This window comes from Typopeltis vanoorti, chromosome 15 (assembly GCF_054136105.1).
Source record: "Typopeltis vanoorti isolate ZY-2024b chromosome 15, IOZ_Tvanoo_1.0, whole genome shotgun sequence".
In the NCBI taxonomy this organism is placed as follows: domain Eukaryota; kingdom Metazoa; phylum Arthropoda; class Arachnida; order Uropygi; family Thelyphonidae; genus Typopeltis; species Typopeltis vanoorti.
In genome coordinates, this window is record NC_143563.1 from 103,513,843 (window position 1) to 103,531,890 (window position 18,048).

Here is an 18,048-nt window from a genome sequence, read left to right on the forward strand (position 1 = left end):
AGGGGTTAGGTATATATTTTATGACTGTCAATCTGTATGTGTTTGCAGGGCCAGTATGTCTGTTCTGAGGGACAAAAAAAAAAAAAAACATGTTTTCAGGTGATAAAAACCCTCTACCTCTGTATGTAGACCTACTAACTCACCTTTAGTTGAAAGAGACAAATGAAGGTTCCTCATGTCATGTCCAGTTCGATTCCGGACGGGAATTGAACTCGGGACTTTCTGACCAAAGACACAGTTTCCAACCCTTGGTTTTAATATACTTTTTTTTAATTGAAAAGAAACAGATGCTTTATATGCATTTTGATTCTACTCTCCTGTTTCTCTCCCTCCCTCAATGGCATATTATTTGTTACATGTTACATTTTTTTTTCTGTTGTGAAATTATAATGTACTTTCTACATGCATAATTATCAACTGCAAAATGTTTGACACTGGTGGACTTGCTTTCAGTGTCAAAACTCTTTGTAGTTTTTCAAGGGAAGCTTTCCTGGTTGACTGAGTGGCTAGCATATCAATTTCAAATCCTGCTGTAGCATGAATGTTAGACTTTGGATTGAAGATGGATTTAATTATTTGCTTCGAGACTACCATCCCACTTATAGGTAGCCTGAAGTGGCTTGATGTATTTGGTCTTAGCAAGGTTTCTAAATTATACGTAATGCAAATTAGATATGAAATTAATAAAAAAAAAAAAAAAGAAAGAAAATATTTTTTTGTCTGCTTCATGGTATCGATGTACTCTATGTTTTCGTTTCATGGGTGGGAGTCACTTTAAAAAATATTGCAGACCTATGATTATTTCTTATTTATTGAAATTGAAGAGGAAAAAATATTCAGATAATAATACTTAAAATATTGATAATTATTGGTATAATATTGATTATATAAAAAAAGTACATAAAACTACAAAATAGGTATAAAATTAATAAAAAAAGGAACAAAAAACGAGCTCACTTCATGGTATTGATGTGCTATAGGTTTACGTTTCGTGGGAGGGAGTCGTATTTTTAAAAAAAAAAAAAATGCAGGCCTTTGATTACTTTGTAAAATAATATGTTAATTATTTATTTTTCATGTTGGCTGTGCCTTTGTGTATATATATATATATATATATATTAACTTAAATTGACTTTGTCTTAACTTTACTTTACTTTGTTCACTTCGCTATGTTAAGACTATCAGCTGCCGTTATAAAACTTCTCAAGGTTAATCCTACCGTGACCAATTTCTGTCTTCCCCTGCTATTAAACAGACTTTGTGTTATAAGTATATTTAATATATGCAGTCCCCGCTCTCATACAAAATCAAATTAGAAAATTTACTTTATTCTTGACTGCACCATCTAATTTGATTAAATATTTAGAAAGTTAGGGTGAGGAAAAACAGGAATTAATCACCAAATCTATATCCAAATTCTCTATATGCAAGTCGTGACTATTCGTATCATATTATGCCTGCAGGTTCGTTTTTTTTTTTTTTTTTTTTGGAGATAATGCATTAGCCAAAGAACAGATCAGGTAGTTACAAAACAAAAACATTTATTTTAAAACTAGACAAGAAGTACATTATACATGAGATACTGTGCAATATTTTTCACTTAACCCTTTTACAGGAATGCAATTGATAAGACAGAAACTCAAAATGCACACAATTACTGGATTAACTTGTTAGGTCTAAACTATGTACATACTTGCTCACTGCATAAAGAGATTACTGAAATCCTTCCCTTAAATATTGACTTAACAACTGTCTAACTACATACAATATCATAATATTACCACTCCCAATATTATTACTAAGCACACATTCATTATTTAAAACATGCAAGTTAACAATCAATCTTCGCACAGAACTTATGGCTTAGTTAGAGCCTGTTTACAATCGATTTCTTGTAAGCACTTTCACCATTCCGAGATACACTTCCTTAACAAAATTATAAAACTATTGCCTACTTACAATTTCACCATGAATTAAGAGTTCAAAAAAATTGCAACATACCTCTTCAGGTTCTTAGGGTCTTCTTTCTGGTTTAACCTCCTTGCTGCATAGACATCAAAGGCGGTCTCTTGTAGATCATTCCTCTTTCAGATATTTGATATAGAATCAGCCGTAGTTACTGCTAGGCTTGTGTGTGACTGCTCTCTTTCTGGAAACTAAAACTTGAGAGCCATCAATGAGGAAATTGGCCTGCCATGATCTGGAGACAAAGATCCTACAGCGCTCGACAGGTAGATAACCCTCAGTGGGAGAAGAGCCTTGACGACGGGAAGATGAAGAGAGGCCTCCAAGAGACGACCAGAACAAAGCCTTGGCAACAAGCAGAAGAAAAATGATTTGAGCCAAGAGGTACAATCTCCTTTTATGCAAAATGTCGCTCTTTCTTCTTTATGCTGTCTTTTCGGGATTAGCCTTCAGCGATGACATCATTCTGCCCATTTAGTCAACATCAGTTGACCTTGCAACCTTTGGTTAGTGTTTCGCCAGCACTAATCTGGCGAAACACTAACCTTACAGCTTTACATACAGTCAATGTATATGCACTTTTACAGTGACATTTTTTTTTGTACATTATATTTTAAATATTACTAAGTATTGGAAAAAAAACTGAAAAATCAATTGTGAAAAAATTAGCAAAGCAAAATTTTTCCGCAAGAGATTTTACAATTTCCTATTGAAATGGAAGAGAGAAAAATATTTAAATAATAATCAAAAATTGATAATTTTTTTATTATTCGGAATATTTAATAAACTTTAAACACGACTTTAAAGATAATTGGTTGTTGGTTATCTTTTTATTTGATATATGTCAGTGGCTTATGATTTAATTTTGCCTCATCATTTCATGATTTCAGTTAAAACTAATAGATTCATATCTTTATTTTTTTTTTTATTATTCTCCTAGCATCAAAATTTGGGATGTGGAGACATGGAACTCTGTTGCCACATATAGGCCTGGTATGATATTTTATATTTAAATAATTGATGGAACTTGCATGAGTAATTGTGATAATATTTAAAAATATGAAAAAAATGTTTAATTTCTTAAAATGAAAAAGAATGAGTGGCCAGGCTGGTTCCAGAATTCAAGCATGTGTGCAATTGCATTTCCCTTATGTCTATTTAATCCTAAGAAGGACACTCACAGAAGACACCCCCTCATAGGACTTTAAAAGCTTTCATCATCATCATCAAATTCCTGCCATGTACCCTCAAGGGGTGTACAGGATATGACAGTACTACATGAAAAAATTACATCATTACTAACTTCCTATCTACAATTTTCCTCCAAATCAGTCTGTTACTTGTCAAGACTCCAACATTATCAGATCTTATATTTCTATCATCTAAGGCACTTTGTACCGTATCAATCCACCTATATCTTGGTCTTCCTCTGGGTCGTTTTCCTGCCAACCTGGCAGAGAACACTTGTTTTGCTAATCTTTCCTCTCCCATTTTATTTAAATGACCATACCACCTGAGATTAGCTCTGCTAACGCATTCCTGGATGCTGACAATGCCAAGTTCTTTCCTAATATCCTCATTTTTAATATGATATTGCCATTGATGCCATCTGTTCACGCCTCGAATCTTTCTCAGGACTCTCATATCTGTGGTCTCTAGTCTTTGGTCAAGTGTTTTACTTCTGACCCAGCTCTCAGATCCATAAGTTGAAACTGGTTTGAACACTGTCTTGTATACAGCTAATTTAGTGTTTCGACTAATTTCTCTCTTACTCCATATGAATTTATTCAATTGACTTCCCACCATACCAGCTTTGCTGATTCTGTTGTCTATATCCATATTTAATTTACCATCTTCAGTAAAAATCGTGCCTAAGTAGCTGAAATGTTTTACTTGTTCCACAGGTTCTCCATTCACAACACAATTGACATTTTCAATGATTCTGCCTATTTTCATTGTCTTTGTCTTTTTATTGCTGACCGTCATACCATATCTATTACAACAGTTATTCAATTTAGTCAGGGAATCTTGCAGACTTGTAGCGGATTTATTTAGAAGTATAACATCGTCTGCATAAAGCAAAGAGCTGACATTAACATCTCCAATTTTGATATCAGGTTTAATACCACTTTCCTTCATAATGTGATCCATATAGATAATGAATAACAGAGGGGATAATGTACATCCTTGTCTCACACCAGATTTAACATTAAACCATCTTCCTGTACTTCCTTCAATTGTAACTGCTGACTTACAAGTCAAATAAAGACTAAGTATTGCTTGATGCTTTTACAGTCTAATATCTTCTTTCATTTTGTGTTGTTCATGTGCATCCTTACATATCTCATATTCTATCCCCTTGTGTTATTTATTTTTATTTATTGTGATTATGTGTGCTGTGTACACACATTTGATCTATTGTTACAGATGCATCTTACTGTTTTCACACAGTGTTAAATACATTTACACGAGTTCACTATCTGATGCAATGACATAACTCTATTCCTTTTAGAATCCAGGAAATGATTGACCCGAGACTAAAATAAAAAAAATGTATATACGTAGGCTGTTCAATAAGTTATAAGACTATATTTATACAGAAAACAGATTATCTTTAATCGTCATCATTTACATGGTCTTTTTTGAAGTAACTACTGTGAGACGCGATGCATTTGTCCCAACATTGCGTCCACTTCTTAAACACATGTGAAAGTCCGTTTTTTTAGAGTTCTTTCAAAACCGCCTCCGCAGCTTTTACACATGCTTTGTTGCTTTCGAAATGGCGGCCTCTTAGTGGTTTCTTGAGCTGAGGAAACAGCCAGAAATCGCACAGTGCGAGATCAGGACTGTATGGAGGGTGTGGTAGGATATCTATGTTGTTCTTCTGGAAAACGTCCACCACACAACCAGCAATATGTGGCCTTGCATTATCGTGGTGCAATAAGAAGCCATTCTTCAGTAATGGACTCTTCCTTTTGACGTGCTGTACCATTGTCCGTGAAACATCCGCATAGTATCAGCCGTTTGCGGTATTCCCGGGTTCTACAGCGTGTTGGTAAACAATGCCTTAGTAGTCGAAAAACATTATGGTCATAACTTTACCAGCCGATTTTACAGTTTTGCTTTCTTGGGGGTAGGCAAAGACGGATGCTTCCATTCACTGCTTTGTTGTTTCATTATAGGGTCATAGTGATACAACCAAGCTTCATCTGCTGTAATGATGCGTTTTAAGAAGTTGTCGCCTTCTTGTTCCAGTCTTTCTTTCCATTCTGTGCACACATCCACTCGATGCTGCATTTGCTCCAGTGTCAAGAGATTGGGAATTCATCGGGCGCAAACACGTTTCAGTCCCAAATGTTCAGCCATGATTGAGTGAACACTTCCCACAGAAATATTCAGGACAACATGCAGCTGACATACTGTAATTCTGCGATCCTCCTTGATGATAATCGCTGCTGTGTTGATCATTGTCTCTGTGATGGACGTTGAAGGTCTTCCCTCACGTTCAACATCTTCCACATTTTGCCTTCCTTCCTTAAAAGTTTTATGCCAGCGAAAAACACTTACCCTCGACATTGCTTCAACATGGAAAGCTTCACGCATCATGTTAAAAGTGTCCGATGCCGATTTTTGCAAACGCACACAAAATTGAATCACATAATGCTGTTCCAAGGATGCTTCCATTTCGACAACTGGTCACAGCTCATAGGTGCACCGTAACAAGCTTGTGTTTAGTCACGTGACACTCTGGCACATCAGCCCGTATATGCCATCTATCAACCTCTTTTGTTAATACAGACAGCAACATTTCTTTATTCCACAGAACTTAATATTGTGATGAGTGGTTTCGCGACAGTAAAATTAGTGTTATTACTTATTGAACAGCCCTCGTGTATATATATACACACCCACACACACGAGAGTGGTCTGAAAAGTTCTCAGAATAACAGTAAAAAACTAATTTATCATCATCAAATTGCTGCCATGTACCCTCAAGGGGTGTACAGGATATGATTAGTACTACATGAAAAATTTACAACATTGCTGACTTCCTATCTACAATTTTCCTCCAAATCAGTCTGTTACTTGCCAAGACTCCAACATTATCAGATTGTATATTTCTGTTGTCTAAGGCACTTTGTACCCTATCCACCCACCTATATCTTGGTCTTCCTCTGGGTCGTTTTCCTGCCAACCTGGCAGAAAACACTTATTTTGCTAATCTTTCCTTGCCTATTTTTTTAAGTAACCATACCACACAGATTAGCTCTGCATTCCTGGATGTTGACAATGTCAAGTTCTTTCCTAATATCCTCGTATTTAATATGATATTGCCATTGATGCCATCTGTTCACACCTCTAATCTTTCTCAGGACTCTCATATCTGTGGTCTCTAGTCTTTGGCCAAGTGTTTTACTTCTGACCCAGCTCTCAGATCCATAAGTTAAAACTGGTTTGAACACTGTCTTGTATACAGCTAATTTAGTGTTCTGACTAATTTCTTTTATTCCATATGAATTTATTCAATTGACTTCTTAACATAACAGTTTTGTTGAGTGTGTTGTCTATTTCCATATTTAATTTACCATCTTCAGTAAAAATCATGCCTAAGTAGCTGAAATGTTTTACTTGTTCCACAGGTTCCCCGTTCACAACACAGTTGACATTTTCAACAATTCTACCTATTTTCATTGTCTTTCTCTTTTTAATGCTGACCTTCATACCATATCTATTACAACAGTTATTCAATTTAGTCAGGGAGTCTTGCAGACTTGTAGCAGATTTATAATATTTAGAAGTATAACATCGTCCACATAGCATATAGAGCTGAGATTAACATCTCCAATTTTGATATCAGATTTAATACCACTTTTCTTCATAATCCATATAAATAATGAATAACAGAGGATATAATGTACATCCTTGTTTCACACCAGATTTAACATTAAACCATCTTCATGTACTTCCTTCAATTCTAACTGCTGATGACTTACAACTCAAATAAAGACTAAATTGCTTGATATAATGTCCCATTGACACCATATAACTGTAGTATATTGAATAACTTCTCTCTCTTGTAGTAAATTGAAGATCTGATCCCTACTGCCTCTGTTTGCATTGAATGCATCTTGTTCTTCACCAACCGTTTCTCAAGTATACTTGCATAAAACTTACCAGGAACACTCAGTAGGGAAATACCATTGTAATTCTCACATTCTGTTTTATTTCCCTTTTTATATATGGGTACTATGAGAGCTCTACTCCAATCATTGGGAATTTGTCCCTCTGTCCAGGCCTTGTGAACTGTGCAGTGCAGCCACTAAGACTTTTATACCACCATACTTTACATTTCTGGTCAAATATCATCTACTCCTGCTGCCTTTCCACATTTCAAGCCTTTGATGGCTTTTTCTACCTTCATGTATGGATATGCATTCCTGACTGTATTGCCTGTTGAGTGTTTTTTACCACTATGCTATCACTGCTTGTTTCATTTAGCTATTTTTCGAAGTAATTACTCCATACTTCAAGGATATCTTTTTCTCACGTTTTCATGTCACCTTTATCATCTCTAACTCCTTTTACAGCATCTTTCCTCCATTTCTAAGCTTCTTCAAAACCTCCACAATATTTTGCCACTTTCTTGATATTTATTTTCTATGTTCTTACCAAAGTTCTCCCATGACTTTTGTTTAGCCAATTTTACACAGTGTTTAGCTTTCTTACATTTCTCTCTGTATTCTCAAGAGCACAAGATGACTTATTTGCCAGGAACTTTTGATATGCTTTATTTTTTTCCTTCACTGCCTCTTTAACTTCTTGTGTCCACCATGGAGTTCTCATTCAGTGTTAACAAACTTAGATTATATGAGACATTGTACTATGCACAGGATACTAGTTAATGAAATTCGGCCCCTCTGGCTGAATCAATCAGGGTTTTTTTCAAGGCTTGCCACTGAATCTCCAAGGTTTCGTTCCTGTTCTCAAACTCTTTCATTTTTTCTTCAATAATCTTTGTGTATTTCAGTGTACAGTTCACATCTGAGAGCTGCTCAACTTTTATTCGCTTTAAAACTTTCTTACATGTTATTCTTTTCAATATGAAATTCAATTTTATCCTACTCAAAACTAAATAGTGATCACTTCCAATTTCAAATCCTCTGTACACTCTGGTGTCCTGCACCAGGGAGAAAACATCACTATCAACAATAGCATAGTCATTGAGTTTTTTCTTATTCCTTGCCTCTTCTCCCCATGTGAATTTGTGCACATTTTTATGTTGGAACATGGTGTTAGTAATAATCAGTCCATGTCCTGAGCAGAAATCCAACAGGTATTTGCCATTATTATTAGCTTTGCTCTTTTCTCCAAATTTTCCCAAAATTTTTGTATGTCTGACAATCATTTCCTACTCTGCTATTTAGATTCCCAACAAGGGCCAACTTTTCCTTTTTCATTGTGTCAGTTGCTTTCTCTAAAGCATCAAAAAATTCCTCTACTTCTACCTTAGTAGAACCTTCTGTGGGACCATAGGCACAAATAAGTCTCATTGCCCAATTCCCCATTTTGATATTTGCCCACATCACTCTACTTGAGACTGTCTGCCATTCAAGAAGATTGGCCTCGTATTTTGTGTTGAATACTATAGCTACTCCTTCTTTTCCTTGATTATCATTTCCTGAATATAACATTTTGTATTATTGCTCAAAAAGATCTCACGAGTTTTTGTCTTTTTTGTTTCAGTCACCCCTATTATGTCGATCTGGTACTTATCTAATTCCTCAGCTAGCGCCATTTCTTTGCCATTCAGGCTTCTTATGTTTATAGTACTGATTTTTAACTCTGGTGATGTTCAGTTGGGGTGTGTTTTCAGATTTGTTCCAGTAGCTGACTTTTCACTGTTTGCCCTGGTTCCCTGGCGAAAACAACGCGGCCATTGTTTAGCTGGGTGACGCCCCAGCCAGCATGAAATTTTGTCATGTTGTACCATCATTTTGTATTTTGGTTTAAGCCAATAAGAATGCAATTTGTTCGGCTAAATCCCAAATTGCCAATCCATCATCGTTTGTTCAATATTAAGGTAGATACCCAACAGGGTGCACCACGAGAAGGTGAGGATTGGACATTAGGTCAGAAGCACTGGTCGGTTCTCCGTATTCCTTTAAAGGCTATGTGGTGGCATCCAACCCTTAAGCACCCCAAAACGAATTTATAATTTCAAAATTATTTTTATTTTTCAACATAATCTCCCTTAAGACTAATGCATTTATTCCAGCGCCATTATCCCATCACTGTTGTGGTTCTCAGAAAGATCTGCAAAATACCCCTCTACAGCTGCAATCACATCTTGATTCAAAGAAAATCGCTGACCAGCGAGGAATAGATTTATTTTTGGGAAGAGACAGAAGTCAGAGGTAGCCAAATCTGGGGATTAGGGTGGATGTGCCAACAATTCATAGTACAGATCTCTTAATTTTCCCATTGCCAAAACACTTGTTTGGGCAAGTACATTGTCCTGATGAAAGATGATTTTTTCTTCTGCAAACTGGGTCATTTTGCATGAATTTTTTCATCTAGTCTTGTTAAAAGATCAGAATAATATTTTCCAGTTATTGTTTTACCTTTTTCAAGATAATTAATAAACAAAATGCCTTTAGCATCCCAAAACACCGATGCCATGACCTTTCCTGCTGATGGAACCGACTTTGTCTTCTTCGGTACTGAACAACTAGCTTCTGTCCATTGTTTTGACTGCTGTTTGGATTCTGGTGTGTAATGGGAATTCAAGTCTCATCCACAGGAATAAGTCGACACACAAAATCAGTTTTATTCTTGTTAAAACTCTCCAAGCACTGTTCAGAGATTTTCATGCGAGTGCGTTTTTGATCTGCTTTGAAGAAGTGCAGCACCCATGTTGTGTAAAGCTTTTTTTATATGCAATTCTTCATGCAAAATATATCTTAAACGTTCTTTTGAAATGCCTTTAGTCTCAGCAATTTCACGCACTTTGACTTACCAGTTATCCAATATCATATCGTGCACTTAATCAGTGATTTCTGGTGTTGTTACACTTTTTGGACTTCCTTCGCATTGATCATCTTCAAGGCTGGTACGACCATGTTTAAACTCGGCAGCCCATTTCTTAATTGTTGAAAACGAAGGAGAAGAGTGCCCATAAACGTTTATGAACTTCGAATGAATTTCTTTTAGCGGTAAACTTTCTTTTACAAAGAATTTTATAACAGCAGGATACTCGGTTTTATCCATTTCAAGGGATACAGACAACGCTTTTACTTCACACAGCTGTATAAAACAAACTACTGGATAGAATGACTTGCAATTTTACATGGATGCTTATGACAGATATACCAAAAAAAAAAATCTTGCCAATAGTGTTTCCATCTATGGTCGAGGCTGAGAACTTTTCAGACCACCCTCGTATATATGTATATATATACACACACAGATACGATTTTATATATATATATACTGACTATAACCGAGACTAGAATAACAATTAAATTTATTCAAAACGCAACATGTTTCATCGGATTGTCCGACTTCTTCAGATATGGGAACATAGAAAGCAAGTAAACGCTATAAGAAACATCGTATCACTATAAAACGACTATTACAAAATCAGTTAGCTTTGAACTATAGCTACAGTCCGTGTTGAAGTTCTATTGTTAAGTAGCTGCGTGCGTCTGATTTCACGCGTGTGCCAATATCGGATAGCAGAGCTGAAAGAGTCCGGTAGATTATAGCTGAGGTTATTATTTATGTGATGAGGGTCCATAACAATTTCCTTAGACTCGACTATGCATCGCTCCACCTCGTCACGGCATATATGAAGGTTTGAGGTTGTTGTCCAGTTTATCTCATGTTGACGGCTTTCATCATTTGTGTTTACTGAAAACAGTACATGGCTTGACAGGGCACTTGCTCCAGTTCTTTTGTAGGCAATGTCTCTCTGATGTTCTTCTAGATGTAGGAGGATGGATTTTTTAGTTTGGCCATAGTATTGCTTCCTGCAGTCACACGTGATTTTGTACACTCATATATGCCGTGATGAGGTGGAGCGACGCATAGTCGAGTCTAAGGGAATTGTTATGGACCCTCATCACATAAATAATAACCTCAGCTATAATCTACCCGACTCTTTCAGCTCTGCTATCCGATATTGGCACACGCATGAAATCAGACGCATGCAGCTACTTAACAATAGAACTTCAACACGGACTGTAGCTACAGTTCAAAGCTAACTGATTTTGTAATAGTCGTTTTATAGTGATACGATGTTTCTTATAATGTTTACTTGCTTTGTATATTCCCACGCCTGAAGAAGTCGGACAGTCCGATGAAACATGTTGTGTTTTGAATAAATTTAATTGTTATTCTAGTCTTGGTTATAGTCAGTATATATAAATATGAACATATCCCAGTACCGAGTTAATACTACAAATTGCTATATATATATATATATATATATGAATGATAAATCTTCATGTGGAATGCACAGCATGCAAAGCAAAATGGTATGGTAAGTGGAAACTCCATTCATCCAGGGATTTCAATCACCTACCCTTCACCTGAGAAGTTGTAGGGTTACTGGGATTATATCGACATGTGTAAAGTAACAAAAGTTCTAATTCTGCTTTTTAAAAAAAAAAACTCTCCAAATTGACTGATGTGTGCTGCTGTTTTGCATTGCTATGTGAAAACAGCGCTACTTGTAGTAGCCTAGCTGCAGTTTTTTTATGGTAGGTCCATATACGAGAGGTTTGCTGGTCAACTTATAGTATTTTAGTACCGTGTATGGGTAGTGGGATGGGAAAGGAGAAACTTGTTGACATTCAATTTAAAAGACTGTATATTGTATTCCTTGGGAAATACATCGGGGGAAGACTGTTCCACAGTACAGTAGTAGCAGGGATGAAGGAGGAGGAAAAGAAACTTGTTGCAGTTAACACATCTTGAGAGAGAAATAACAGAATTCTCTTATTTCATCTCAGAACTTTGGAATATCCTATCTGATATTTCTGATAAATCTGCTGCAAAAGAAGTTCTAAAAACAAGGAACAAACACTTTAAGTAATATGACAACCTCCTCATCATCATCAAATTCCTGATGTGTACCCTCAGGGCACCCCCCTGATATTATGCAGGATATTATTATAGCATTACATGAAAAAGTTTCTGATCAGAACAGATGCTCTTCATGGATTTGTATGTGCTAGTGCCGTGTTAGCCAGCAATTTTCAGAGTTCTCTGTAGGGACAAAAGAAAAGTTTCATGCTACCATATCGGACTAGGAGGATCATGGTTTTTTCTAATTCTACGTGGAGGCGAGGAAACACAAATCAAAACCACCGCTGGCAAAATAGTTTCAAACTTCACTTGTGAATTAACAGCCATACAAGCAGCTCTCAAGTTCTATTCTCTCATCCAGTAGAGAAGAAATATTTACATTACAAAAGGAATAACCATCTACAGTGACTCAAAATCTGCACTTGAGGCATTAAAAAATGGAAAAACAAAACTTTCACAGAAAATTCATGAACAACTAACAACTTTAAATTTGAAAAATAAGAATTGAATAAGTACAAAAATAAGAAATAAGTACACTGCAACGAATACCAGCGCATGTAAATATTGAAGACAATGAGAGAGCAGACAGACTAGCTAAAGAAGCAAAATACTTACCTCAAAAATTGCACCCACTATCACTAACTGATGCTAACTCTGTCGCACAAATAAGATTGGTAAAACAAACTATCAAGAAGAAGAATGAAATCAGCAAAATTAAATGAAAATAGAGAAATAACCACAATCATCACCAGACTAAGGACAGAACATTTTAAAGACATGAAAATTCAGCTGGACGGTAGTAGAAGCTATGAAATATGCAAGAAATGTCAAGGAATCGAACTAACACCGGCCCATGTCTATTCTTGTCCAGCAATTGCTGCTGCTCTACAGAAAATTGACAAAAACCCTATAGAAAAGCTCTACTCTATCAGAGTTCAACAGTTTGCCAAAGCAGTTCTACAAGCCCACAGTCATATCTAGAAGCGTTTCAATGGACTTGACAACAACAAAAACAACATGAAAAAGTTTCACCATTACTAACTTCTGATCAACACTTTTCCTTCAAATTAATCTGTTATCTCTCAAGATTCCATTATTATCATATCTTATATTTCTGTCTTTTAAGGCACTATTTACTGTATCAATCCATTTATATCTATTCATAGCAGAAAAAAGACCTCTGGGTCTTTTTTCTGCTGTGAATAGATTTCTGCCAATGTGGCAAAGAACACTTGTTTTGCTAATCTTTCATCTCCCATTCTGTTTAAGTGACCATACTACCTGAGATTAGCTCTATTAATGCATTCCTGAATGCTAACAATGGCAAGTTCTTTCCTAATATCCTCATTTTTAATGTGATATTGCCATTAATATCATGTATTCAGTCCCCTAATCTTTTTCAGGAACTCATATTTGTGGTTTCCAGTCTTTGATCAAGAGTTTTATTTCTAACCCAGCTCTCAGATCCATAAATTAAAATTGGCTTGTACACTGTCATGTATAGCTGATTTAGTGTTTTGAGTAATCTCACTCTCTCTTATTCCATAAATTTATTCAGTTGACTTCCTACCATACCAGCTTTGCTGATTCAGTTGTCCATTTCCAAATTTAATTTGCAATCTTCACTAAAAATTATACCTAAATAGCTGAATTGTTTTACTTGTTTTATAGGTTCTTCTTTCAGGATAATAGTTCATGTTTACAATGTTTCTACCTATTTTCATTAGTCTCTGTCTTTTTATTATATGTCAGTCTTTTGAAGTTCTAATTCTCAGTAGCATATTCAGCCTCTTGAAGTTATAAGCCTTTCATCAAAAAAACTGGTCAGAACAGCTAGTTCTGTCCTCAGCTTCAGCTACAATTTTATTTTAATGCCTCATCAATCTCTGTGTTTAGACCTCATATCGGATGTAGAATTGGCATCCTCATAAGTTATGCAACAACCAAAATATCATAACTAAAGCAGATAAGAGTAATGCCACTGTGGTCCCCAGTACCAGTAATTACAATTGTAAAATGAAGCTGTTGCTCAGACACTGCACTATACACAAACCTTTTCAATTATGATCCACTAATTCCCAGGGGGGGGGATTAAAAAGACTTAAAATTACCTCATGGCCTTCTTAATTAAATGACATAATCAAACCTTTTCATCATCTCCCCTCATTGGATAACCCAAAATATACAAATTTTCTTATTCACTGATAGTTACTTCACTTGGAAGGACACAATATATAAACAGATGGAGGATACAGCAGAGGGACTCCTCCCTCTTCACTAGCCAAGTTTCTATATGAAACATTTCGAAAAACATGCTCTTGATACTGCAGTTCTCACATGTATCTAGTTGAGATATATTGATTATGTTCTTCATTTGGCCAAATGGCTCAGACAAATTAGACTCTTTCCTCCTTCATCTCAACAGCCAGCACTCCTGAATCCAGTTTTTTTTTTCTTTTCTTTTTTCTTGTTTTTTTTCTGTTCACTAGAATAAAAAGAAGATAACAATAGTCTGTTTTTTCCAGATACTTTAAACAGACAATTGTTATTTTCTTTTTTTCTTTTTTTTCCATAGTGAATAAACAAAAGAAAACCAGCTAGGAAACGCATGTTATACATCAAAAAACCACAGGTAATTAATCTACTCTTAACACACTAGTAATCTTTGCAATTTTACCAAATGAATAGATATTATAGAAACAAATGGATTCATGTGAATAGTCATGAGAATGGATTCATGTGAATTTTTGATAGTTTATTCAGTGAATGTCACTGAATAAACTATCAAAAAAATATCAACTATAAACCAAAAGGAAAAAGAAAAGATGAAGACTCTGAAAGAGATGGTGTAAAGCCAGAATGATGGACAAGTAGGCCTAATACCATTAAATGAAGAGCTTGTTCATCAGCAGAAAAGCCTATTATTGTTTATCCATATTATCATACTCAGTTTGTTACATTCTGTTTTTCCTTTTATCATAATAGAAAGTTTTTCCACTTGGTTATTACAGTTTAAATTAAACTTGCCTAGAAAGCAAGAAATACTTACTTAATCCACGTTTAAGCAAATAAAGTTTCCACATGAAGTATCTTTACAAATAGACTACTTGTATATAGTAGTTGGTAACGTCACATCAGTTGCATTTAGTATCTCATAATGCAAAACACACTTCCTTTTGGATGGGAATAATGCTACTCAATCAGTTTTGACCTTTATTGAAGTCTTATTTCAATAAAGTGGAATGAGGTCTCATCAGATAGTTCTACAACCGTCTCTAATCCAGAGTATTTTAATACTAAGATGACACACTTGTTTACTACTTGTGTATAGGAAATATGACTTTTGCATTAATTCAATCTTGGTCTAGTTCTTACTCCCACTGATGTGACCTCATCAAGGTCAAAACCATTCATAATTCATAACATTATATAACATATGATTAAACAAAAATATAATTTCTTTGTAAGTTAAGTTTAACTTTGTCATCATGTAGTCTGTTCTAAATTGAATCCGCATATGATCAGCATAGTAATAAAATGAATAATTACTATGCTGATCTTACTATTATTTTACTGACTTTCCAGCCATCCTCAGAGTACAAAATTACAAATGTGGTAGACATGTATCACTTAATTGGATAGCTGTATAAACAATTGAAAGTTTAGTAGAAAAAAAGAACTAATGTCCTAAGAAGGCATCCTATAAGGACTGTTTAATAATGAAGTTAATTAAGAAAAATCAGATTACTGGTTTTGTTATGCTCATTAAACACTGAAAGTTATGATTACTGTTGCTGAGTTAAAGTGTATAAAATAGAATAATGATTTAAATAGCTAAAACTGTATCATGCTGGTGCTGCATGGAACTTGACAAAAACCCACAAAACATGTCCATTGTTTTTCACTGAGCATAAAAAATTAACAGTACTTTTTTCTTCCTATATAATCATTACAAGATACAAATCAAAGATGAGAAATGAACAGTAGATAAGAAATTGCTGCAGTTTCTCTCTTTTCCTTTGGGAATGTGTGAAAATTATATAATTTACTTCAAGTCTGTATGCTGGAATACTATTTTAAAAACAACTTTTTTTTTTGTGATTGAATTGTGGTATTCCTGAATGAACACCAGTGACCCAAATTTGTTTCTGCTCAAAACTGTTGTCAACTTTTGCAATATCAGTCTGTTTCTTGTTGCTCTTACTAGAACCAGTTATGCTGTAAAATAAGCTTAAAAATATTTGTTCCCTCTTGCACTTTATTTCTGCAGGAGAAGAATTGAATTTAACTTTTATTGATCAGTGAGATATCCTTTGTCATTCTTCTGCTTAACTTCTCTCCACCTCTCTTAATGATAGTGGACATAATACACTTAACCACTGAATTAGAAACTTTTATTTAATACTATGTTGGACCTCCTTTAGCCCGAATTATAGCAAATATTCTGTTTGGCATAGATTCTGCAAGGTTGCAGAATTGCATCTACAACATACTAGGAGTTCATCAGACAGCCCTTTAACTGGCTCAGATTAGAAAGAAAAGGACTTTGCTAAGGGTTTTGTTTTTCTAACATGCCCCTCAGTGTGGTTGAGATTTGGGCTTTGTGGTGGCCAGGAAAGGTGGTGGAAGTTGCTATCATGCTCGCTGAACCACTGCTGAATATTCTTGCGTGATGGACAGTAGCATTGTTATCCATGAAACAACCGTCACCTGCTGGATAAAAAGTCAACATTGCAGGATGGACTTGATTGACAACAATGTTCAGATATTCCTTGGAAGACATCCGACCTTCCAGCAATATCAGGGGACCATTCTGGTGGTATGGAACATACTAACAGAACATGCTCTCCACCATAACACCAACTCCAGAATCTTGAATTGTGTTTACAAGGCAAGCAGATTCATTGCTTTATGAATCTCCCACCAAACTCTCTGCCTACTGTCTGTGCAGTACAAGATATACATTGACTCATCAGACCATGAGTTTTTTCCAGTCTTCTGTCATGATGTTCCTCACACCACTGTAGACGAATTTTCCGGTTCTTCGCTGATATCAATGGTTTCTGTATAAGCATGCAACTGCTGATACCAATCCCATTCAATTCTCTGCTCATAGTTGAATGAGATGCGGGTTGGGAACATCATTCACTAAATGCTTTGGTCAATTGCTGCATGCAGGAAGCTCTGTTTGTCCATACAAACCCTCTCAGATGCTGGCAATCTCATTCCTGACAAACTCTCTTAGGACCACAGTTATGCCTCTTAGACAAGAAAGTGACTTGGGATATCTCACCTTTTGAGAAACCAGTCAGTTCTGCTGTTTTCAGAATCATGGCTCCAACCAGATGGGTAGCCACAATAAGCCCGTTATTGAATTCTGAAAGATCCCTTGTTTTTCTTATTGTGATCAATACTATTGACAATTACTGACAGCAGCCTTCTTAAATAGTTGCCTAGAACAAGTGGTAACACATGTGATGAAGTATTTTGCACATATGCTGTGAAATGTTTACATACATCTGCATAAAAGTTTCTAATTCAGTAGCCATTATGTGTATATAAAACGTGAATTTCGGGAAGAAAGATATTCAAGTAGTTTCAGAATTTCAGTACCATTTATTAAATGCTGTAGTTTGATTAATAAATGCTTAAATATGTGTCATGTGAGCATAGTTTTTTATTTTTATTCCTAAAGATATTAATCAAATTTTTTGAATTTATAGCACATGGCGACATTGTTTGGGCAGTATCGTGCAGTACTGTTGAACCAAAAGTCTTTCTGTCATGTAGTCAGGTATAATCTTTTTTTTTTTTTTTTGAATATCTATCTATCAATATGTATGTGTGTGTGTTGTCTTCAACACATGCTTGTGTTCTATTATGTGTCAATAAAACATTACATGTGGTCTATGATTAATCACTTGTATACCTAAAGCAGTGATTCTCAACCTATGGGGCGTGCTCCCTTTGGGGGAGTGAAAAATACTTAGGGGG

The 18,048-nt window shown here is 35.4% G+C and overlaps 1 protein-coding gene across 3 annotated transcripts in view; it reads left to right on the forward strand.

Annotated features, from left to right (window-relative positions):
- LOC150099045 (methylosome protein WDR77-like) overlaps nt 1-18,048 on the forward strand; it is a 190,449-nt gene that overhangs the window by 69,361 nt on the left and 103,040 nt on the right. For all 3 annotated transcript variants that reach the window (XM_090405301.1, XM_090405302.1, XM_090405303.1), the window contains exons 5-6: nt 2,906-2,958; nt 17,778-17,848. In XM_090405301.1, coding sequence (XP_090261427.1) covers nt 2,906-2,958; nt 17,778-17,848 — 124 coding nt within the window. The remainder of the gene's footprint in view (nt 1-2,905; nt 2,959-17,777; nt 17,849-18,048) is intronic.